Genomic DNA, 25,651 nt, shown 5'->3' on the forward strand with positions numbered 1-25,651 from the left:
GGGTATATTATTCAAATGTTTAATAGCCAACATGGCTGGATTTTTTATTATGGTTATCAATAACCAGTATTATGACTGAGGTTTTCAAAGTCGCTTTAGCGCAATAGATATTATTTTATCAATGGATATGATTTATTCTACAATGGAAGGAATAGTCCCGAGTCGGTGCAGGCTTACGACCCGACACTTGGGGGCTACATTATTCAAGTTGAGATTACATCAAAAATGCAAGTCTCATGTCGCTGCAAGCATGCACCATGACACTTGGCAGCTAATGCAAAGTCATTTTTACTAGCCTTATTGAAGACCCGACTCATCACATCATAATGAGCCGGCCCTTGGGGGCTACCAATTGCTCCTGTCAACAATTCAAGGTACACAAGTTAAATCCATTATATTGAAGGGTCCATTGCTCAGTTGATAAAGCACAAAGCTCTTAACCTTGTGGACGTGGGTTCAACCCCTACAATGGGGGCTACACATCACTGCTCAAATCTACATGATTATATTTACAAAGTCCCTGCTCATTATTGCATAATGACCCGACCCTTGGGGGCTACACTGGTTGAAGTTTTTATGAGCATAAGGCAATTTCAAGTCCCAGGTTGCTGCAAGCATGACAATCCGACACTTGGGGCGACATATGTGGAATACTCAGTTTATGACTAATGACGGAGATGAACAAATCAGATTTCTTCAAGGTTGTGACATTTATATTGAAGCAAGTCTTAAGCTGTTGCTACGCTACCTTCTTAAGACTTGGGGGCTACAAGTGATAGGCATATAAGAGGTATATTTTCAAGTTTGATGTTAACTACAATTATGACCCGGTGCCATCAATATTTATAAACCGGCAAGTTCTACATCCTTAAACCGGCTGAAGATCAGTTGAATATTTCAAAGGCCAGTATTTTTGTCAAGTCAGAGCATTGGGAGCTGAGTCAAATGAATTATTCTTCACAATATTTCTCCGCGACAAACCAATGTCAGCAAATTGATTATGAAGTTGGCTTATTAACCCGGATTTTCTAGAAGAAGGAAATGACAAGGACTTAAGGATTATCAGGATCAGTTTAACATGGATAAATCCAAATTAAACTGGGGGCTAATGTCGGGGATATACCCCGCGGTATGACCCGGCCGGAGTTATAACCTGGCTGGTACTTGGTAAACCGGCAGGAGTTAAGTCAGATGATAACCCGGTAGGAGTTAAGTCAGATGATAACCCGGTAGGGGTTAAGCCAGATCATAAACCGGCAGACCATCATAAACCGGCAGACAGTCATAACCCGGCAGACCATCATAAACCAGCAGACCATCATAAACCGGTAGACAGTCATAACCCGGCAAACAGATGATAACTCGGTTGACAATCATAACCCGACAGATAGAGTCGCCTGGGGTTATGAAGCCCGAGACGTTATGAAGCCCAAGACGTTAAGAAGCCCATGAAGAGAAGTCAGAATAGTTTAAGTCTTAATCCGAGTTGGACTCTACATGTAACCCGCTGATACGTCTCCAACGTATCTATAATTTTTTATTGTTCCATGCTATATTATATTCTATTTTGGACATTATTGGGCTTTATTATACACTTTTATATTATTTTTGGGACTAACCTATTAACCGGAGGCCCGGCCCAGAATTGCTGTTTTTTGCCTGTTTCAGAGTTTCGCAGAAAAAGAATATCAAACGGAGTCCAAACGGAATGAAACCTTCGGGAACGTGATTTTCGGAACGAACGTGATCCAGAGGACTTGGACCCTACGTCAAGACATCAACCAGGAGGGCACGAGGTAGGGGCGCGCCTACCCCCCCCCCCCCCCCCGCCAGGCGCGCCCTCCACCCTCGTGGGCCCCATGTTGCTCCACCGATGTACTCCTTCCTCCTATATATACCTACGTACCCCCAAACTACCAGATACGGAGCCAAAAACCTAATTCCACCGCCGCAACCTTCTGTACCCGTGAGATCCCATCTTGGGGCCTGTTCCGGAGCTCCGCCGGAGGGGGCATCGATCACGGAGAGTTTCTACATCAACACCATAGCCTCTCCGATGATGTGTGAGTAGTTTACCTCAGACCTTCGGGTCCATAGTTATTAGCTAGATGGCTTCTTCTCTCTTTTTGGATCTCAATACAATGTTCTCCCCCTCTCTTGTCGAGATCTATTCGATGTAATCTTCTTTTGCGGTGTGTTTGTTGAGACTGATGAATTGTGGGTTTATGATCAAGTTTATCTATGAACAATATTTGAATCTTCTCTGAATTATTTTATGTATGATTGGTTATCTTTGCAAGTCTCTTCGAATTATCAGTTTATTTTGGCCTACTAGATTGATCTTTTTTGCAATGGGAGAAGTGCTTAGCTTTGGGTTCAATCTTGCGGTGTCCTTTCCCAGTGACAGTAGGGGCAGCAAGGCACGTATTCTATTGTTGCCATCGAGGATAACAAGATGGGGTTTATATCATATTGCATGAGTTTATCCCTCTACATCATGTCATCTTGCTTAAAGCGTTACTCTGTTCTTATGAACTTAATACTCTAGATGCATGCTGGATAGCGGTCGATGTGTGGAGTAATAGTAGTAGATGCAGGCAGGAGTCGGTCTACTTGTCTCGGACGTGATGCCTATATACATGATCATACCTAGATATTCTCATAACTATGCTAAATTATGTCAATTGCTCAACAGTAATTTGTTCACCCACCGTAATACTTATGCTCTCGAGAGAAGCCACTAGTGAAACCTATGGTCCCCGGGTCTATTTTCCATCATATTAATCTCCCGACAACAAGCTATTTTTGGCGCCTTTTTTATTTTACTTTCTTTACTTTGCATCTTTATCATAAAAATACCAAAAATATTATCCTATCAGATCTCACTCTCATAAGTGACTGTGAAGGGATTGACAACCCCTTTATTGCGTTGGTTGCGAGGATTTATTTGTTTGTGTAGGTGCGAGGGACTCGTGCGTGTCCTCCTACTGGATTGATACCTTGGTTCTCAAAAACTGAGGGAAATACTTATGCTACTTTACTGCATCACCCTTTCCTCTTCAAGGGAAAACCAACGCAGTGCTCAAGAGGTAGCAAGAAGGATTTCTGGCGCCGTTGCCGGGGAGTCTACGCAAAAGTCAACATACCAAGTACCCATCACAAACCCTTATCTCCCGCATTACATTATTTGCCATTTGCCTCTCGTTTTCCTCTCCCCCACTTCACCTTTGCCATTTTATTTGCCCTTCTTCCGTTCGTCCTTCTGTTTGCTCGTGTTACCATGTGCCTTCTATTTGCTTGCATCTTTGCTTGCTAAAAATCTATTGATATGGATCCACTTAAAGTGTTCTACTTGGATCATCTTCGATCCTTATGCGCTCGTGCTGAAACCCCAACTAGCCTAGTTGATGGGAAATCTTTAGATGAGCATGCTCATTTTGTGCGTCATCGTTTGTCTAAAAAGGGGAAGCTCTTATGGTATCATATAAATAGTTTGCTATGCTATGCTTGGAATCTTTGTGAAATTTGTGGTTTTACTTGTTGCTCTAAGAACCCTAAAAACACCTTCCCTACCTATGTGAGTTCAATGATAATGAAATCTTATCTTCTTATGCAAAGGGTGTTTATAGTTACTATGATATCGAACAAATTGAAGAATTTGTCTTTTTAAGGGTGCTCATGAAGTTGCTTCTTTGATTGAAAAGTATGATTTTACTCTCAACAAATCTGAAAATTCCATCATACTTAAATATTGCAATGAAAACCTTGCTCATAATGTCTATGTCCAAGAATTTATTGAAAGAATGACCGTTGCTTTGAAAGAAAATAATGATATGCATGAATCTATAGATAATGATGATTCCGATGATTTGGTTGAAATATCCCTTGATGAACATGATGCTTCTTGTGGCCATGATGCCAATATTTATGAAGATGAATTTTCTATAGTTCCTTATGTTAAACATGAGATCATTGCTATTGCACCCATACTTGATAGCTACTTGAATAAAAAGCATGATTGCAATGATTTTACTATAAATTCTCTTGATGTCAATTGTGCTAATAATATGCAAAACCCTAAGCTTGGGGATGCTAGTTTTGCTATGTCTACTACTTGTTGCAATGATCATGATTGGGGTGATTCTTCTTATGATCTTGAAAATTTATTTAAGCCCCATGATGAATACGAGATTGATAATAGTGTTTGCAATAATATTGAAAGTGGGTTTGGAAGAGTGTCAACTTTAGATCCCACATATTTGGAGAATATTCAATCTTATGAAATTTTTGATAAAAGTGGGTTTGGAAAGGTCATGACTTTAGTTAATGATAATCCCACTATTTTGAAAGAGTGTCAACTTTGCATACATGTGGATCGTGTTAAGAATATGTTTTGTGATAGCTATATTATTGAATTTTCTTATGATCCTACATGTAATTATTATGAGAGAGGAAAATATGGTTGTAGAAATTTTCATATTACTAAATTACCTCTCGTTATGTTAAGATTGCTATTGTTTCTTTCCGCTCCCTTGCATATGCTAGTTTTTTCTTGGCTTGATAATTTGTTTTCCTATAAGATGCCTATGCATAGGAAGTATGTTAGACTTAGTGTTTGTCACGTGTTTTATGATGCTCTCTTTGTGCTTCAATTTTTGTCTTTCATGTGAGCATCATTAAAATTATCAATGCCTAGCTAGGGGCGTTAAACGATAGCGCTTGTTGGGAGGCAACCCAGTTTATTTTTTTATTTTTTTTGCTTTTTGCTTCTGTTTAGGAATAAATATTTGATCTAGCCTCTGGTTAGATGTGTTTTTATATTTTAATTAGTGTTTGTGCCAAGTTGAACCTATAGGATCTTCTTGGATGATAGTTATTTGATCTTGCTGTAAATTGCAGAAACTTTCTGTTCACGAAAATAATTATTAAAAATCATCAGAACGTGATAAAATTTCAAAATCCACTGATGGGATGTATCTTAAAGGTCCATTAAAGACATTTATGATCCATCCATCAGTGGGTTTTGAAATTTTGACAACTTCCCATCCGGTCACCCATCTCATGGCTGCTCCAGCCTGAGCACAGTTAACTTGAGAGTTCTCCTAGATGAGCTATTGGTGGAGCAACTAGTCCGTGCTGATATAGGATGTCTCTTCACATCCTTATGGCGTACCCGGATGACCGCCGGTTGCCCAGGCCAATAGATGTTGTGTAGACAGAGCATACCACATACGTCTTATTAGAAGCAATCGTCTGTGTTATTATCGGTCTTCGCACACATTTCTGTTTACAGACCTGTTTGCCGCGTATCGCACACATCCTGTTAAATTGAACCATTTCTGTTCTCTTGGCTCAAAGCAAACAATTTATCCAAGTGAACCGTATGCCGTATATCGCACTCACCTTGATCTGGATGACCGTTTTTTTTGTGTGTTGCCTAATCACAAACAGTTCATCCGAGTGAACCGTATGTTGTATATCGCACACACGCATTCATTTGGCTGCCCGTTTCTATTCTTCTTCCTCATCGCAAACAGTTCATTAAACTTAACCGTATGTCCTTCATCGCACACGCAACTAAAATCTGAACCATGTTTGATGCATCCGTCATCGCAAACGTGTTGCATCCTTTTTGACGGTTTTTTACATCACCGTTTGCGATTATTGCATCGCACACAGTTTCCTCGAAGGGTCTCTGATCGTAGTGTCGCGTTAGCAGCAGCCTGCGGTAGTGAGGTACTGTGGGAGAGGGAAGCTGCAGAGCCTCCTGCTCAGCAGCCCCGCTCCCTAACCCACCGGCAGAGCAGCAAGGAGTCATCTAGAGAGTTACTTTTATCACCCTGCTTAGTTTTCTTGGTCCATAGACATCTCCTCCGTATCTTGTCCAACAGTTCAATGATTTTGGTCGGCAGTCGCAGAGAGCAAAGGACAAAGATGACCAGAGAGGTAATCACTGAATTAGGTAGACATAATTTGCCGCCATATGAGATCATATTGAGCGTGGCCAAGAGTCTTCGATCCACCATGCAAACTAGAGGCACGAGTTCTAGGACTGGGTCATGTAGTACCCAGAGGTAATCCAAGGCAGGTAAAAGGCATTTTTTCGTCACACAACCAAAGATGTTGGCCAATTGACCACACCTGTCTTCATCACAGCTGAAATGAATGAGAGTCTGATTTGTGGAAATTGATTTTAAGTCCAATGAAGGTGGCATAATCCGTCAGAATATCCTTGATGACCATCGCTTATAGTGGACACGCTGGAAGAAGTCCATGGGAATGGTAGAGAATCTGTTGCGGGATCAGCTAATTTTTTACTCAGGTACGACGAGAAACTGAAATGCATACGCACTGGCAATGATTCAGGCAAAGCACTAGTGTCGCATTTCCCCGAACAGGCTGGGCAAGGACGGTTGGAGCCATGGCAAGGGATTGGCTGGGCAGAGCGTTTGTCTCCGTCAACCGGCAAATCAACGCCAGGAAACCGAAGCTATCAGCACTTGCCGGCCTATCGGCAGTAGCGGCTGTATCCACTATCCAGAGGGGATGTGCTGCGTGACAGTGATCAGGGACCTCCAAGCTGAGCACCCAGTTGCGTCGCTATAGTTCCCGCTGATTCATGATTCCTAATGAGATTATGCAAAGATTCAGTTCATCCCGTGTGGTGGCTCTGAGCCGGAAGTGCAATGGCCTTGCCCACGGACTAATGGAGACCAGGAGTCTATGGGGATGCCCCTGACGGAGTTCGTGACCTCTAGCTCGCTGAATGTACTCATAACTCGCAGTAATTCACTCGAGTTATCCTGGGAAAAAAACGGACGTACTACTATATCAATCAACGATTTAAAAAACATGATAAAACGAAACAAAGATACTCCCGGTGCGGCTCCAATGGAGAAAGAAATACTTATACACGTTTTAGACAAAGGGAGTATTTATCAACGTTTACATAATGAAATAATAACAAAAAGGTGCTCCCGGCGGGGCTCGAACCCGCGACCTTCGGCTCATAAGACCAACGCTCTAACCAACTGAGCTACGGGGGCTATTGCGCTGAATTTATTCATTACCACTTATGACTAGCTCGCACGTTAATATATTGTCTGCACTTTTCCAGGTTCACGATCTTGGTAAATCATTTTATGTGATTTGTTTCATTCGTATGGTTGCAATCTATAGGATCGCTTCAGAACGCTGTCTTTTGCAAATATTCATAGCACTTTAAATATACTGCAATTCCTATAAATACTTTTGTTGACTCAAATATCTTGAAAAAAAATCTACGTTTTTCTTTGGCATAATTAGACAATCTTCCACACAAGTTCATGCGGTATTCAATAGTATACCATATTATTCAAGATGGCCCGATTTTGCAGTACCAAGTTTGCTCTATTTGTGTATCTTCAGAATTTCTCAAACCTAAGAGGTCATATGCATGTTTTCAAACATCTTGTTACTTCTGAAATACATTCCCTCTTTTTAAATTCTAATATTTCTTGGGAATTGGATACCACGTAATCCATTTAGCTATCCCTTTATAAGTCATCCAACTCGAGGTCGATCAAAAATACCAAATCAAATTCCTAGGACACACCCAATGAAGCACTGAACACGATGATTTCAATTAATGAGAATTGCTTGGTTGTTAGAGCTATCATTCCTGGTTTTTGAAGAAATTGACTCCATTTAAGGGATTCATTTTACTCCACCTAACTAGTTATTTCCCCTAAAAAAACTAGTTATTTGCTACTTTTTATAAGAAAACAAATAGTGTTCTCACAAGGTGGACACAAATATCAATGCATATGTGGCGTCAGAAGGACTGCAAAGAAGTGGTCACCGTGTATTGTATTTATAAATAGTCTTCTGGTGTGCGGGTGGGGCGACCATTGCCGCGGACCATCGTGACGAGTTGAGTGGTTGGTGCGGGCTCCTTTCGGTATGCATGGCAGAGGTGGCCCGCAGATCCCATTGACCATGGCAGTGGCATAGGCCGTCCTGATCGGTGGCAGCCGTCGCGAGGTGTTGCTGAATATGCTTAAGTGTAAGGGTGTGCCGGTGGGTTGACGTTGACCCGGCCCATGTCGTCGATCACGAAGGTGAGGGAGGCGAAGACTAGGCTCTTTCTCGGCGAGAGGTCGTCGAAGGATTAAACAGATCCGATCTGAGATTGATCTCCAGCCAGCGCCGCCCGTGCCTCGAGCCAACGGACGGAGCAAAAAACCATCAGATCCCTCGGTAGGGGTCCAAGCGCAGCTGGAAGTCTCAAATCGAAGGTCGCACAGGGGTTTTATCCAGGTTCAGGCCTCCGTAGGGTAATCCCCTACATCCTGCTTGCTTTTGTTATTCATGATAGAGGGATACCTCGTGCGAGGGGTTACAATGGCGTATGAGATTGCTACCGAAAGTTGTTATCTGAGATGCGATGCCCTAGAGGGTTTCCCAACCTCCCTCTATATAAGCATGGAGGTATAGGATTTACACGCTGACAGATGTGATATGGGGCGCCGCCGCCCTTGTCTTGGAGGGCAAGAAGGTCTCCGGCGCTTCCTTAGGGCTTCTCCCTTGTCCTGACCATGCGGGGCCCCCGATATGCACCAAGACGCCCCCCCCCCCTTGAGTGAGCGAACAGGACACCGTTAGCGGTCCCACTGAGTATTAAACCTTGCTCGCTCTCGAGTAAGAAGGTTGACTACCTAAGCTCATTGGTGCTAACTAAAACAAACATTGAAAATCAAAGTCCAAAACCTTGCTCATTCGTGCAAACTTGCAAAACTTAGCTAGCATGGATACATAGTTCCATTGCTATGGAGGTCAAGAAAGAGAAAATTATTTTTATGAAGCCTAAATCAATTCCCAAAAGTTTAGTGGGAATGCCAATATTATATTGGGAACAAAACAATATCTGTCATGGACAAAAGAAAATCATGGATTAGTGATTGCTTCAAAAACACCAATCCCAAGACATACCGGGTACAATAGTAAGACCGCATGACTTCGTTAATCAATCACTCAACTACCTATGTAGAGTTGAGCGCAAGCGTGTGCCTCACACTTAAGAAAAAAACGAATAAGAACAATGATTGGGGTTTGAGAAGTCAAAAATAAAGAAAGTCTTGCATCAATGCAGCTGACCACTAGGCAATGAAGAAGACCTTATGATAAGCAATGGGGTTTTGAAGTTAAATTTAATACATGGATTTGAATTTCAATTTGATATGTGGTGATTTTGTAAAGTTTAAAATCTATTCATAGTTCATTTTTCAATACATATGCAACTCTCGAGAAGAAAGATGTGGTTGGGTGCATTATTTTAAGGCAGCTATCTCTTTTATTTTACGAATTACGACATCTGTTGGAGTAGTGATACCCTATTTTAGGGCCGCCGTTGGAGAAGAAAAAAAATGATGACCTAAAACTCACTTTTGCTGCCCTCAAATTTGAGGCTGCCGTCGAAGATGATCTAAAAAGGGCATAAAATTGGTTAGATGACGTGAAATGGATGAATTTATCTCAAGATATTTCTTAGGGCCCCGCAAAAAAAAGATTTTTTTTTATTTTAAGGGTAAAAAAGGGAGAGATCGTAATTCTTTTTTTCCGACAGATGGTTTTGTGCTTGAGGTTGAGGATGATCGGCAGAAAAGAGTAATAAACTTTTTGACAAATCACGCTCATGAAAATGCAATAAACCCCAAGTTCCAGAAGTTCGTCGATGCAAAAATAAAAGGAAAAAAGAATCAAGTTCCTTGGGCGGCCCGTTCCAGGCTGATGGTCCTGGTTCGTGCACGCCAAGTCGCCAATCAAGGCCCACGTGACCGTGTGCCAGGATAAACCCTAGCCCCCTCCATCCGCAGCCGCCTCCATCGCCGTCGCCGTCGCTTTCTGCTGGCTCCCGGTTCGCTCCCCGCCCTGAGGCTGCTGCGGCTCACTGCCTCGCGCGCCGCCGTCAGGTACTCATCCCATCGCGTTCCCCGTCCACCCGCGCGATTGATTGCCACTACGACAGTAGAACGGCGCCGCCGCGGCTACAGATTCGTAGCTCTGGAGCAGGCAGATCGATGCTGATTCTTATGCTTTGTAATCTGGCGGCTTTCTTCTAGTAGTTCGTGGGGTCGTAATTGGCCCAAGTGATGCGTAGCTTCTGTTCCCGGGCCTGCAACTCCTGCAATCCAGCTTCATAATCCGGCCTGCAAATTTCTTACACAGAAACAAGGTCATGAATGCTATCTTTCTAGTACCACAGGGGAAATTTTGAGGGACTTTCGGTTTCTAGCTGGTCAGGACTTTGCTCAACTTGTAGGCTTACATTCCTTCGATCATGCTTCGATCTTTACATATTGTCTCCAGAAATGTTATCTGCAGAAAGTGAATTCAGTTAGCAAGCATTGTCCAAGATGACAGAGGACTGTACCAAACGCACAAAAGCAAGTTAATTAAACTAACCCACAAACTGTCAGTACTGTGACGGTATCATATGCTAACTTTCATCCACGTGAATCAATTTGAGCTCAAGATACTTAATAGAAAGGTCAAAGAACCAATTCCACTCGGAATCCAATGTTAATTGCCTTGCAGTTCCCTCCAGCCATCTCCATTAGCGTGTACTCCCTCTGTCCCATAATATAAGATGTTTTTGCAAGCTGTTTTAGCTTGCAAAAACATCTTATATTGTTGGGCGGAGGGAGTATCTTCTTTTTCTTGTGCTGTTTATTGCATCAAATATACCAACCTACACAAGCATCAGTGTCAGAAGAAACATTACATTGTTAGACAACTATGCAACATAACACCAGCTTACATGACCTCCATAATTAGCTTGTAGTAGAAGGCTAATTTTGTTTGATGTCTTGATGACGTTTGCTTATGGTTTATTATGATTCTGTTACATAATTAGCTTCATCACATGGCTTTCATATCCATGAGTTTGTCAGGAATGTTTGAAACGAGATATTCAAGGAGATTGCACTACAATTCGTTTTAAAAAATGCCTCATCAATGTATCTAAGATATATGCATATATTCCTGAATTGAGTTAGATTACATCCATATGCTTGCCCTTTTGACACATTGTTTTTTTGTTGATCGCAGGAAAATGTCATCAAATACTGATGGAGCCAAGAGTCATGCACGTAGAGACCTTCTGCTCAAGATCCAATCAGAAGCTCAAACATGCTGGGAGGAGAGCAAGGTTTTTGAGGCTGAACCTGGCAATGGACTTCCTGGCCCTGGTGAAAAATTCTTTGGCAATTTTCCATACCCTTACATGAATGGATTGCTACATTTGGGTCACGCCTTCTCATTGTCCAAGCTTGAGTTCGGTGCTGCATACCACAGACTCCGCGGCTCAAATGTCCTTTTGCCGTTTGGTTTTCATTGTACTGGGATGCCCATCAAGGCCTCAGCTGATAAGCTTGCTAGGGAGATTCAACAGTATGGAAACCCTCCAGTGTTTCCTGCTGCAGAGGATGATTCAAGTGCTGAAGTGGCAGATGATAGCCAGGCTGACCAGGCTGCTGCTGTTGCCCCAGATAAATTTAAGAGTAAGAAATCTAAGGCTGCTGCAAAGACTGGTATGCAGAAGTTCCAGTGGGAGATCATGAGGGGCTTTGGTCTGTCGAATGAAGAAATCGCCAAATTTCAGGATCCGTCTCACTGGTTAACCTACTTCCCTCCGCTGGCAAAGGAAGATCTTAAGGCTTTTGGTCTGGGTTGTGATTGGAGGCGCTCATTCATAACCACTGATATGAATCCTTTCTATGATGCTTTTGTTCGCTGGCAGATGAGAAAGCTGAAGAAAATGGGCAAAGTTGTTAAGGATATGAGGTACACGATCTACTCTCCATTGGATGGCCAACCTTGTGCTGATCATGATAGGGCATCAGGTGAAGGTGTGCAGCCACAAGAATATGTGTTGATTAAAATGATGGTGATCCCACCTTTTCCTCCCAAGTTGAAGGCCTTGGAAGGAAAGAATGTTTATCTGGCAGCTGCTACATTAAGACCTGAGACAATGTATGGGCAAACAAACTGTTGGGTATTGCCTGATGGGAATTATGGGGCTTTTGAGATCAATGAAACTGATGTCTTCATTGTGACAGCAAGGTCAGCACTTAATCTTGCGTATCAGCATCTATCCAGGGTCCCGGAAAAGCCTACCTGCTTAGCTGAGCTTACTGGCAATGATTTGATTGGGTTGCCATTGAAGTCTCCTCTTTCATTCAATGATATCATATATGCACTTCCCATGCTCACTATCTTGACAGATAAAGGTACTGGCATTGTGACTAGTGTGCCAAGTGATTCGCCAGATGATTACATGGCACTGCAAGATTTAATCACAAAGCCTGCTTTGAGACAGAAGTATGGGGTCCAAGATGAGTGGGTTCTTCCATTTAATGTCATACCAATAATCAACATACCTGAGTTTGGGGATAAGTCAGCTGAGAAGGTGTGCCTTGATCTTAAGATTAAGAGCCAGAATGACAAGGAGAAGCTTGCTGAAGCAAAAAGGATGACATACCTTAAAGGATTTACAGATGGAGTGATGATTGCAGGGGAGTTTAATGGTAGAAAAGTTCAAGAAGCGAAGCCACTGATAAAGAACAAGCTTCTTGGAGAAGGCTCTGCTGTGTTGTATAGTGAGCCTGAGAAGAAAGTTATGTCAAGGTCCGGCGATGAGTGCGTCGTTGCTCTTACAGATCAGTGGTACATAACTTATGGAGAAGCTGAATGGAAGCAGAAGGCAGTCAAATGTTTGGAAAATATGAATACATTCTCAGCTGAAACCCGTAACGGATTCGAACACACGTTGGGCTGGCTGAACCAGTGGGCATGTTCACGCTCTTTTGGCCTAGGTACGCTCATTCCATGGGATGAGCAGTTCCTGGTAGAATCTCTCTCAGATTCAACCCTGTACATGGCTTATTACACCATTGCTCATCATCTACAAAATGGTAACATGTATGGACAAGAAATATCTTCTATCAAGCCTGAAGAAATGACAGATGAAGTATGGGAATATGTGTTCTGTGACGGTCCGGCACCCAATAGCAACATCTCTCCTGCCCTCTTGAGCAAAATGAAGCAAGAGTTCAAGTATTGGTACCCCTTTGATATTCGGGTATCTGGCAAGGACCTTATCCAGAACCATCTGACATTCAGCATCTACAATCATACAGCACTTCTTCCAGAGCATCATTGGCCTCGTGGTTTTCGTTGCAACGGGCATCTTATGCTTAACTCTGAGAAGATGTCCAAGTCCACAGGGAACTTCCGAACTCTTCGGGAGGCTATTGAAGATTTCTCTTCGGATGCCACTAGGTTTGCCCTTGCTGATGCTGGCGATGGTATGGACGATGCAAACTTTGTTTTTGAAACTGCAAATGCTGCTATTTTGAGGCTTACAAAGGAAATCGCTTGGATGGAAGAAGTTATAGCCGCTGAATCTTCTCTGAGAGGCGGTCCTCCTTCTACGTATGCTGACCATGTGTTTGCTAATGAGATCAACATTGCTGTAAAAGAAACTGAGAAGAGCTACAACGCCTTCATGTTCAGAGATGCCCTCAAGTCTGGTTTCTATGACCTGCAATTGGCTAGAGATGAGTATAGACTCTCTTGTGGAGCGGCGGGCATGAACCGTGAGTTGTTGGGGCGGTTTATGGAAGTCCAGACCAGGCTTATCACCCCGATCTGTCCCCACTATGCTGAGCATGTGTGGCAAAAGATCCTGAAGAAGGAAGGTTTTGCAATAAAAGCTGGCTGGCCAGTTGCAGGCACCCCGGATCCTACACTAAGAAGTGCGAACAAATATTTACAGGACTCCATTGTTTTAATGAGGAAGTTGCTTCAGAAGCAAGAGTCTGGTTCCAAGAAACCCAAGAAGGGAGCTGCACCTCCTCCCTCAGCAGAAAACAAGCTCACTGTTGGTCTGATATACGTCAACGAGCACTATGATGGATGGAAAGAGCAATGTTTAAGGGTGCTTCAGTCAAATTTTGATAGCCAAGCACGCTCCTTTGCCCCCGACGAGGAGATTAATGAAGCATTGAGGAACTGCTTCATCGATCGCGAAACAAACTTCAAACAAGTCCAGAAGCTCTGCATGCCTTTCATCAGGTTCAAGAAAGATGAAGCAAGGAACGTTGGTCCCCAGGCTCTAAATTTGAAGCTTCCTTTTGGTGAAATAAATGTGCTCGAAGAGAACCTGGAGCTGATCAGAAGGCAGTTGGGTCTTGAACATGTTGAGGTCCTGCCGGTATTTGATGGAGCTGCTCATGCCAAAGCTGGAAAGCATGCTTCTGTGCTGGACAAGAATCCGCCTTCCCCTGGTGAGCCAGTTGCAATATTCATGAGCAAGCAGGAGTTTGAAGCCCAGAATTAAGCTCAGATTAATCTTCTCACAGAACTTTGTTGAGGTACTCAAACTTATTTTTGTCTTCTTCTCACTGCATATTAGTGGTTTTCTACCATCTATTGCTTTATGCAGAGACTACAACTGACACGTTTCATTCTGCATCTTTAGATTCTGTTGTAGTTTTTGTGTATGAGGATTGAAGACATAGTTTTTAGCAATCATAATGGTGTCAGGTAAAGCATGTTGGTATTGTTACATGTGGTGCCATTGTTTTAGTCTTCCAGAATGAATTAGTGCAGCAGATTGGCCTTCAATTTGTTTACAGCTGTTGCCTTATGATACCATTTCCTTCTTTCTTTTTTTTGGTCAGTTCTAAATCTGTGATAGTTGCTTATGTTGTTGTATTCTAGTATTACATTTTTGCTAATTTTCAGTCAATTGTTTTTTATTTCGCGTTCAGACAAATTTTGTGGCTTTTGGATTTGGAGCGTGAATCCCAGCACGTTGTGGCTGTGTTTGTCAGGTTACCGGGTTTCGTTGTGGGTTTCTGGAACATGGTCTTGCGGGTTACGACCCTTTTTTGGGGGTTGTCTGCTGTGAGCCATTGTTGTCTGTCATAGTCATCAGGAGAGTGAGAGAGAGAGGGAGGGGGGGGGGGGGCAGAGGATGGAGGCAAGGGGCATGGCGGAGAAGCCAGTATGGGATACCCCGTCGTGTGCGCCCTGAGAGAGTTAGCGGAAGCAGCAGTCGCCGTCGGTCCTTTTATCCCTCCACGCCCCCCTTTCCCTGTATGTGTTTTCATTGTCTACGGCGCTGCCGGTGGGGTCATCATGCCGGAGCGGCAATTGCATCCACCACCACCCTTGCACTTCCCCCTTGACTTGCAAGGAGGCGTCCCCTCGATTCCATCCATTCGATCTACTCCTTGCCCTAGATGGTTGACGCCCTCGCCTCCCTGTGCAAGGATTCTAGAGACTTCATTTTATGCAATTTTGGTCCAGTTCATGTGTCCTGCGTATGATTTGTCTTTGTTTTTACATGAGAGAGCCTTTATCAGTGATGGAAAACGAGTTATTGCTCAACGATTCAGTCGAAAGGCGCCGTGGCGGCATGTGTTCTTTTGTCAGAAGCGATGGTGTTTGTCTGCAAATTTGGTTGTTCATTGTCAATTTTCAGTGTACGTGTCGTTCTGCTAGCATGGGGGATAGTGAATTTTGGTAGGTTTTGTTAGGCTCAATCGCTGAACATGTGTGTATACTGATTAGTGATTTCCGTGATATTTTGTCTCAGCCTACTCTAAGATTGTATAGCGAGAGCCAAAATGTCTATAAGCTATTATAAGCTTGTTTGCATTTGAAGTTACCAGTGCAGATTTTTAGCATGTCAGCAGAATCTCACTAGTATTTAACATTCTAATCGAGTTTAATACTCCCTCCGATCCAAATAAATTGTCGCAGCTCTAGTACAACTTATCCGGATCGGAGGGAGTAATATTTTTTCCTGTTTTCTTATCTGGTTGTACGGATGCTCATTGACATTGTCGAATCACTTGCATCAGGATTGCCTGTTGATAGATGGGGGAGCTACAACTTCGAAAATCAGCTGGCCAGTTCCATGCTCCAGCACCGGTTCTTCTGTACGAGGAATGACCAAAGTTCAGGTGAAACTCACCTATTTTGGGACTTCCCTCGCCGTTGGTGATCAAACTAAACGCCTGAATTGCTGATTGCAATCATGAGTCATGAAAAATGGAATACCGTTGAGGCAGCAGTTTAGCTATAATAGAGTACTTTTGTGCGTTGTGTTATGACATAGTTAAATTGTCGTGAATATTATCATTTTGTTCAGTGATTTAAGTATCACAGTCTTTTGTTCTTCAGTCCTTGTGTATGCATCATTTTTCAGTGTATCATTCTCGATAGTTTACCTCTGTTGCAGTTTTCAAACCTTCACCTATCATTGTCTATGACCTACCTAAACTGCAAGTCCTGTCAAGTCCATTATTTTTGTTTCATGTTTGGTCTGTCATTTTTGTGATAAATCTTTCAGTCCTTTGGCTCAAGTCATTTTTGCTTCACTTTTCAGTGTAATTCCTTCATTTCTTCTTTTGTAAATTATAATTCCTTAGTTCTGATTTATTGAAAAAGATGGTCTTTTGTATATTCTATGGTCCTCAGTATCTCGGTTAAATTAGTCCCCCTTATTTCTACATCTTGCTCATTTTATTCAGTTCATTGGCTAGTTTCACTTAGTTTAATCATGTCAAGGTCGTGCATCCTTCTCTCACTCAGTAAACAGCAAAAAGGCCTGCATCCTTCCTCTTCTTGGGAGAACTTTTAATTTTTTTCAAACAGTGCATGATGTAACTTTGTGTTTATATTCTGTAGTGCGCATTTCTTTTATTATTGGTGCTGGCAGATGTTGATACACTCGAGGAGGCTGTAGTATTAGTTGTTTTACACTCATGTTGTAGTTTCGTCCGTGAATCAGTTACGCCGTATGCATGGCTGTCTGTCTATTTTGGTCCCCATTTTTCGTTTATCGCCTAACTGAAATTGGCATAGACGGAGAAGGTTTTGGTGAAGTTCTTGATGTATGCCTTTTTTCCACCTTATGCATTATTTTCCTTGTTGTTAGGGTTTCAAGTTGTTTTGTGCTAATTTCTTTTGTCGTATTTTCTTATTCTTAGTTAGAAAATCCTAAAAAAAGGTTGCATTCCGTGGCCCACATCTTGAGTCGAGGCCTTTCTAGGTGCTCATGCCTTCCATTATGATGAAGTGCTTAGCTGCCTCACTGTCGTTTTTTTTAATTGTTTGGATTGCTTACCACAAGTGCTTAGCTGCCTCACTATCCTTTTTTTATGTCCCATAGTTAGTGTCAGTTTTTGGGTCATGCCGCTACTAAGTCACATATGTGTGCTTTTGTTTGGAAATCCATTTGGGCTCTAGGGAACACATGCTCTTGCGTGCCGAAATTGGATTATACAAAATGTCACATTTTTTAAAAAAAATAGATATTTTTATTGTCACACCCAAATGGTACATGCAAATTTCCAGAGAAAAACTTAAGAATTTGACCTGTGCACAAAAACAAGTCGAATGTGAAATGTTACATTTAATTTTGTTTTTCTCACCGTTGAAGCCCTGCTAACCCATATGGCATGAAAATTGTCAAGCACACTTGCTACACTAATACGAACATCTAAAAAAAATCCAAATTTTTAAATTGTATTTACTATTTTTTTATTTTACTGTTCATTAGAGCGTATGCTGCCCGGAGCCAAAAAACCGCGTCCCGGTTCTGTTTTCTTAAAAAAAATCGTTTACATAGGCTTTATTTTTACCTTTTTGACTTTTTGTTTCCCTCTTTTTATATATATTTTGAAAAACCCTTAAATATATACTTTTTTATTTTACTATTCTATAGAAATTCTCAACGTGTATTTAGTTATGTATCTTAAAAAATATCATTATACTCCCTTGTACACACTCAACAACACCAACAAATCACTTGAAATCTTTCATGGTGTCATACGATAAACAACATGATAACTGGTGTTGTGCATAAACATAACCAGTATCAATTCACGTCCTTGTTGCGTTCCCCATCTATGTTACCCAACAAATCATGATTTGGCTGAAAATAGCAAAGTACACTTTAGTACTCAATGATAGCAAGTGCATAAGGAGTGAGGCATTTTGGCTTCCAGGAGCATCTGCACATGTGCTGAATAAAAAAAATCAAAATAAATACTAGAAAAATTCAAAAAAAAATCCAATTTTTTTGGCATGGTAGATAATTTGGTGAGTGATGTTCGGTCCAAATTTCAAATCATTTGGACTTCTGAGTAGCTCCCGGAAAAAAAAACAAATTTGGGTTCTGTTAAATAGTCTACTGTTCGTATACTGCTTTGATCCAATTTGCCTTTTTTGCTGAGAGCTACTCAAATGTCCAAATGCTCTGAAATTTGGAGCGCACCTCACGCACCAAGTTATCTACCATTTGATTTTTTTATGAATTATTTCTTAACCGGGTGCAGATGAGCCCGGGCTCAGAATTGGATATTCGGTGCATTAGAGCTTATTTTTGTCTTACTGATATATATGTTTGCAACTGTAATCCAAGTTAAGACTTAATTTGGTTGCAAACATATTAGATATATCCACGAAAACAATCAATCTGTAAGCACATGCATAACGAATAGACATTTTCATATAAAGAGAAGTACTAATGAAGGGTGCAACATAAACATAATTTTAGAAATGACTAAATGCAAGATAATATCATATTTGGAATCTACACATTTTTTGAGAGATTTCCATATATAACATTCTAAATTTAGAGTTACGATTTAAAAGATATAAATATTTCGAAAAGTACTTGAATCTGCTAAAAAAGAGAAAGGTTAAAAATAAAGTAGCTTGGCCGAAATTGAAACATTGTGCAGCCCATCTGCTAAGATGGGACTTTGGCAAGACAGCTCTATCTTAGAGCTAACCTGAAATCAGGGAGAAAACGTAGAAAAAAGAGGAGAAGGTGGGATCAAACTCGGGTCTCTGAGGTGGAAGAGTAAGGCTTCAGCGGTCGGGTGCTTGCGATGGCTAACAACTTTAAGGAACAAAATGAATCGTTTTTTGCTACTTCTGGGTGGTATTGATGCTTGCTGACTTCAAGCGTAATTTGATGGCGGACGTATAGAAGCATTAATCCCTTTACTAGTAGTTATAGATTTATAAAATGTTCATCGTGTGTTTAAAAAATCATCCTTGTTTTTTCATAAAAAGGTCTTTGTGTATTTAAGACATGTTCACATGTATGAAAAAATTGTGCACATTTATCTTAAAGGCATTTGATATGTAAAAAAAATGTTCACAGTATATTTATAGAAAATTTTGACATATATTTGAAAACGCTCAACGTGTGTTAAAATATGTCCACCCTGTATTTTAAAAAATTCCAAGTGCATTTGAAAAATGTGCAAAATGTTTCACGTGTGCTCGAAACAGTTCTGTGTACTTAAAAAATGTCAACATGCACTTATAAAAAGTAAAATAGAGAAAACGGTATAAAATCGATAGAGAAAACAGAAAACAGGAAATAAAGTAAAACCAGACCAAACATTTCCAGTAACCAGATTCACTCGAAGTCATTAACTTCTGTACCGGTCACACGAGATGGTGGGATGAAGCAACAGCTTTATTTGCAGAGTGTGTGGATATAGGTACTATGATCGGGAAGGTCACTTTCAAGCATTGTCTTCGCTCTTGTAATCAAGTGGCTTACGTGCTAGCAAATCATAGCTATTGTAATAAGTCTTCTTTTAGTTGGTTAAACGAGCCCCCTGACATTGTTGTCGGTAAGCTCGTAGACGATGTAACCGTGTTTTAATTTTAATAAAGCTAGCCATGATAGCCTTCCTAAAAAAACCAGACAGGTAGTTCCTAAACGGGAGCACCTATTAGGCGCGGTGGTGCGCGCTCAGAGCAGCCGCAGTGCGCACCCCTCTCCCCAAGCAAGCTCGGCCGGCCCATTAGTGGGGCCCTCTATTTTCAAAATTTTGAGCTTTTTTACTTTTTTTTTCTTTCTGTGTTTTTCCTATTATAAATAATTTGGGATTAGAAATTGTTCTGAAAGTTTAAAAATTGTGCATTTGGGAAGAAAAAAAGTCCAAGAAATAGTAAAATGTTCGCGGATTCAAAAAATGTTTGTGATTTCACAAAAAATGTTCGCGTATTTAAAAAAACCATGCATTTGAGAAAAAGTTCGAAAATAAAAAGTTTTTCATGATTTTGAAAAAATGCTCGTGTATTGACAAAAGTTACGAAATTGAAACAATGTTTGCAAATTCAAAAAAAATCATGAATTTGTAAAAATGATCAGAAAATTCAAAAAATGTTTATGAATTACAAAAAAAGTTCATCGATTCAAAAAAGTTTACTGCTAAAAAATTCAAGCATTCGGAAAATGTCCATCAATTTCAAAAAAGTTTGTCAAAATAAAAGAGGTTCGTGAATTACAAAAATTGTTCCCCCAATTTCCAAAAAATGCGCGTTGATTCAAAAAATGTTCACTGATTCAAATAAAATATTCATGTTTTCAGACAGATGTTCAATTTTTTTGAAATATGTTTCGAATTCATAAAAAAATGTTCATCAATTCAAAAATTGTTCGCGAATTTGTAAACGTGAATCTGGTAGTTGTTCACGATTTTACAAAATGTCCATGAGTTCGAAAACTGTTCATAATTTGGGAAAATATGTTTAAAAATTTGAGAGATGGCCACAAAATGGAAAAGGGAAAAGGAAAATAAAGAAAAGGAAACGAAAAAACAGAACAATGAAGATAAAGGAAAAAGAAAGATGGAAATAATCGTAAATAAAAAAAGGGAAAAGGAAAAGAAACAAAAACCGGAAGAAAAACAAAGTAGCAAAAAAAAAAGGTTCTGAGAAGGTTCTAGAACCTTTCCAAAACCGGAGGGGAAGGAATCCTGAACTGGGCCGGCCCAAAAAGGAGATGACGTTGTAGGGGGTACGCCCCAGCTTGCTATTTAGCGACCTACACGCCAAATATGAGTGGCCTTCCTAAACCGCTGGTGGAAGGTTCACAAAATCGCAGGAAAGAACATTGTTGGGCTAGCCCACTTCACGTGAGCATTATTAGTTGACCACTACATCCACATTGCAATAAGCGAGATATTTACTAATTGTGTGTTGTGCAAAATATTTACTCATAAATAATGGGTTACTAATAAACTTTTAAAATACGTTTGTGAACAACAACAACAACAACAACAATGTTAAGTTCTCTGAAAGAAAAAAGGTCAAATACAATGTTCCAACGATTATTTTCTCCTGAGTTACAAGAAAATCGTACTATTAAGAGGGGGGTTTGCGTTGGAAGGTATGGTTGAAATCGAACACGTACATAAAACCAAATTGCACCCACATAACGGCATCTCCAACGCCGACCCTCAAACCACCCGCATACATCCGGACCGCAGAAGCCATCCAACATGGGCCTGTATCGATCCGGACGCACTTTCTCCGGCAAAGTGGAGACAAAGGGGGGGGGCTTGCAGGAGTCCAGGCAGCAGACAAGTTGGACATTGACACCCCAGATCCACTAAATCAGCCCTCCCGGCCCCATTTTCTTCCACTCTGCCACTTCTCCTGCTTGCTTTGCATCCGCACCCTCCACCTCCGTCATCGCCGATGTACCTCTTCGGCCGCCACACAGGCATTGTTGGACGTTTGCAACCAGCACCGACGCGCCTGCTCGCCTTTTACCGCGGTGCTGTCCACCCTGAGCTGTTTGTACTCAGGTACACCCCGCCACCCTGTCGGCGACCTCCATGGAGGCCACCACATTGCGCCCTACAATATGCACATCATCCATGATCGTAATGTGAGGTCGTTATCGTATCGATGGTATGCCATCCAGACCATCGTCACCAAGTTTTGTCATGTAGTTGATCACCTGGATGCAAGGTGGCCATTGCACGCGACAGAGGAGGAGATTGTAAGTTTTTCTTCTGCTTCCTTAACTTGTTGATTGAATTATTCATTCACTCAATGTTGCTCTACACATTGTGTATCCCGTACACACTGTCGTGATGTACCATAGGACAGAGGGACAGCTATTTACATATACACACTGTTGGATGAAGCTAAAAGGGCAGTATGTATGGGATGACATGATCCGTTGAAAAACTTGTTGGACATCTAACTTAAGAAATTGTTGTATTAGACTAATTTGCATGCTATGTATGGATGATTTGTTCTATATACTTTTTGGACTTTGATGAATATCAGTTGGTTTGCATGAATTTCGCCCACTAAGTTGAAGCCCGGCTTGAAATGTATGCAGGCAGCGTTGGATGGTGGGCTCCGACATCCATGTACGTGGACTGCCCCCCTGTCAGCGGATGGTTGCGGGAGCAAATTTGCGGTCAGCGTTGGATATGCCCTAACCTGCCAAACATTCGAGGAGTTCTCTGTCTACTTCTGTTGCTTCTAGATTTTTCCTACCCGGTAGTACCGAGGTTGGTAGCGACTGAGGGAGCAGTACTACCGCTACCTAAAAGTCAAGCCGGTAGTAACCAGGGAAGCAGTACTACCGAACAAAGTATCGAACCTATTACCTCTTCCCCCCTCTGTCTTTGATGTGGTGCTAGAGCCGCACTACCGCTGTTTACTCTGGAAGTACCGCTCCCGTGTTGGAGCGGAACTATCGGACATAGTGCCGGTCCAAGTTCTGAGGGGGCTCAATCTCCCCTGACTTGGCCCCGGTACTAGGGAGGCACTAGTACGACAATGCCATCTATTTCTTGATAGCCTACTGTCAGGAGTACTGCTTGGGATCTTTCTATGTAGTCCTTATAGGGCCGCGGTAGTACCGCTCTCCGGAGCGATGGTATCGTTGAAGGAAATATCCCCTAGAGGCAATAATAAAGTTGTTATTTTATATTTCCTTATTCATGATAAGGGTTTATTATTCATGCTAGAATTGTATTGATCGGAAACCTTAATACATGTGTGAATACATAAACAAACACTGTGTCCCTAGTGAGCCTCTACTAGACTAGCTCGTTGATCAAAGATGGTTAAGGTTTCCTAACCATTGATATGAGTTGTCATTTGATAAAGGGATCACATCATTAGGAGAATGATGTGATGGACAAGACCCATCCGTTAGCTTAGCATAATGCTCGTTCAGTTTTATTGCTATTGCTTTCTTCATGTCAAATACATATTCCTTCGACTATGAGATTATGCAACTACCGAATACCGGAGGAATGCCTTATGTGCTATCAAACGTCACAACGTAACTGGGTGATTATAAAGATGCTCTACAGGTATCTCTGAAGGTGTTTGTTGAGTTGGCATAGATCGAGATTAGGATTTGTCGCTCCGAGTATCGGAGAGGTATCTCTGGGCCCTCTCGGTAATACACGTCATAAGCTTGCAAGCAAACAACTAAGGAGTTGGTCACGAGGTGATGTATTACGGAACAAGTAAAGAGACTTGCCGGTAACGAAACTGAACTAGGTATGAAGATACCGGCGATTGAATCTCGGGCAAGTAACATACCGATAGACAAAGGGAATTACGTATGTTGCCATAACGATTCGACCGATAAAGATCTTCGTAGAATATGTAGGAGACAATATGGGCACCCAGGTCCTCTATTGGTTATTGACCGGAGAGGTGTCTCGGTCATGTCTACATAGTTCTCGAACCCGTAGGGTCCACACACTTAACGTTCGTTGACGATATAGTATTATATGAGTTATGTGATTTGGTGACCGAATGCTGTTCGGAGTCCCGGATGAGATCACGGACATGATGAGGAGTCTCTAAATGGTCGAGAGGTAAAGATTGATATATAGGACGATGGTATTCGGACACCGGAAGTGTTTCGGAGGGTATCGGGTACTTATCGGGTCACCGGAAAGGAGTTTCGGGCACCCCCGGCAAAGATATGGGCCTTATGGGCCAAGAGAGGGAACACACCAGCGCCCCATACAGGCCGGCCCTATGAGGAGGAGAAGGAAAGAGGGTAGGGAAAGGAAAGTGTGGAGTAGGAATCTCCCTTCCTTCCCTCCCGCCTCTTTCCTTCCCCATTCTTCTTACAAGGAAAGGGGGGGCGCAGGGCAAGGCAGCAGCCCTAGGGCCGCCGCCAGGTCTCTTGGGGCGCCCTAGGGGCTGCCTCCTCCCCTCCCACCTATATATACATGGGTAGGGGGCGCCACACAAGGATACAACATTGTCTTAGCCGTGTGCGGCACCCCCGTCCACTATTTACTCCCTCGGTCATATTTTCGTAATGCTTAGGCGAAGCCCTGCGGAGATCACTTCACCATCACCGTCGCCATGACGTCGTGCTACCGGAACTCATCTACTACCTCGCCGTCTTGCTGGATCAAGAAGGCGGAGGACGTCACCGAGCTGAACGTGTGCAGAACGCGAAGGTGCTGTGCGTTCGGTACTAGATCAGTTGGAGCGCGAAGAAAGTTCGACTACATCAACCGCGTTGTGAAACGCTTCCGCTTACGGTCTACGAGGGTATGTAGACGCACTCTTCCCCTCGTTTCTATGCATCTCCATGGATAGATCTTTGGGTGTGCGTAGAATTTTTTTTTGTTTCCCATGCAACGTTTCCCAACAGTGGCATCCGAGTCAGGTCTATGCATAGATGATATGCACGAGTAAACACAAAGAGTTGTGGGCGGTGTTAGTCATACTGCTTACCACCAACGTCTTATTTTGATTCTGCGGTATTGTGGGATGAAGCGGCCTGGACCAACCTTACATGTCCACGCACATGAGACCGGCTCGACCGACTGACATGCAACTAGTTTTGCATAAAGGTGGCTAGCGGGTGTCTATTTCTCCTACTTTAGTTGAATCGAATTTGACTGTGGTCGGTCCTTGAAGAAAGTTAAAAAATCAAACTTGACGAAACACCGTTGTGGTTTTATGCGTAGGCAAGAACGGTTCTTGCTAGAAACCCGTAGCAGCAACGTAAAACTTGCAACAACAAAGTAGAGGACGTCTAACTTGTTTTTGTAGGGTATGTTGTGATGTGATATGGTCAAGACATGATGTGATATACGTTATTGTATGAGATGATCATGTTTTGTAAGATATCAGGCAACCGGCAGGAGCCGTATGATTGTCTCTTTATTGTATGAAATGCAAACGCCATATAATTGCTTTACTTTATCACTATGCGTTAGCGATAGTTGTAGAAGCAATAGTTGGCGAGACGACCACGGCGCTACGATGGAGATCAAGGTGTCGAGCCGGTGATGATGGAGATCATGACGATGCTTTGGAGATGGAGATCAAAAGCACGAGATGATGATGGCCATATCATGTCACATATTTTGATTGCATGTGATGTTTATCTTTTATGCATCTTATTTTGCTTAGTACAGCGGTAGCATTATAAGATGATCCCTTCACTAAATTTCAAGGTAAAAGTGTTCTCCCTGAGTATGCACCATTGCTACAGTCCGTCGTGTTGAGACACCACGTGATGATCGGGTGTGATAGACTCTACGTTCACATACAACGAGTGCAACACAGTTTTGCACATGCGGAATACTTGGGTTAAACTTGACGAGCCTAGCATGTACAAACATGGCCTCGAAACACTGGATACCGAAAGGTTGAACGTGAATCATATAGTAGATATGATCAACATAGAGATGTTCACCATTGATGACTACCCCATCTCACGTGATGATCGGACATGGGTTAGTTGATTTGGATCACGTATCACTTAGATGACTTG

At 42.1% G+C, this 25,651-nt stretch overlaps 1 protein-coding gene and 1 non-coding gene across 2 annotated transcripts; one reads left to right on the forward strand and one right to left on the reverse strand.

The window, feature by feature from the left end:
- Positions 1-6,972: 6,972 nt before the first annotated feature.
- TRNAI-UAU (transfer RNA isoleucine (anticodon UAU)) lies at positions 6,973-7,046 on the reverse strand. Its single transcript has one exon. It is a non-coding gene; the product is annotated as a tRNA-Ile (tRNA).
- Positions 7,047-9,706: 2,660 nt separating this feature from the next.
- LOC109757967 (leucine--tRNA ligase, cytoplasmic) lies at positions 9,707-16,299 on the forward strand. Its single transcript, XM_020316810.4, has 3 exons — positions 9,707-9,950; positions 11,089-14,414; positions 15,912-16,299. Exon 2 carries the CDS (start codon positions 11,093-11,095, stop codon positions 14,378-14,380), a length of 3,288 nt encoding a protein of 1,095 aa, XP_020172399.1. The 5' UTR covers positions 9,707-9,950; positions 11,089-11,092; the 3' UTR covers positions 14,381-14,414; positions 15,912-16,299.
- Positions 16,300-25,651: the final 9,352 nt, after the last annotated feature.

Source organism: Aegilops tauschii, chromosome 2, assembly GCF_002575655.3.
Source record: "Aegilops tauschii subsp. strangulata cultivar AL8/78 chromosome 2, Aet v6.0, whole genome shotgun sequence".
Taxonomy (NCBI): domain Eukaryota; kingdom Viridiplantae; phylum Streptophyta; class Magnoliopsida; order Poales; family Poaceae; genus Aegilops; species Aegilops tauschii.

Bases quoted from the DNA above. Each gene is read 5' to 3' on its own strand.
- LOC109757967 (XM_020316810.4), top strand. From the start codon at position 11,093: ATGTCATCAAATACTGATGGAGCCAAGAGTCATGCACGTAGAGACCTT.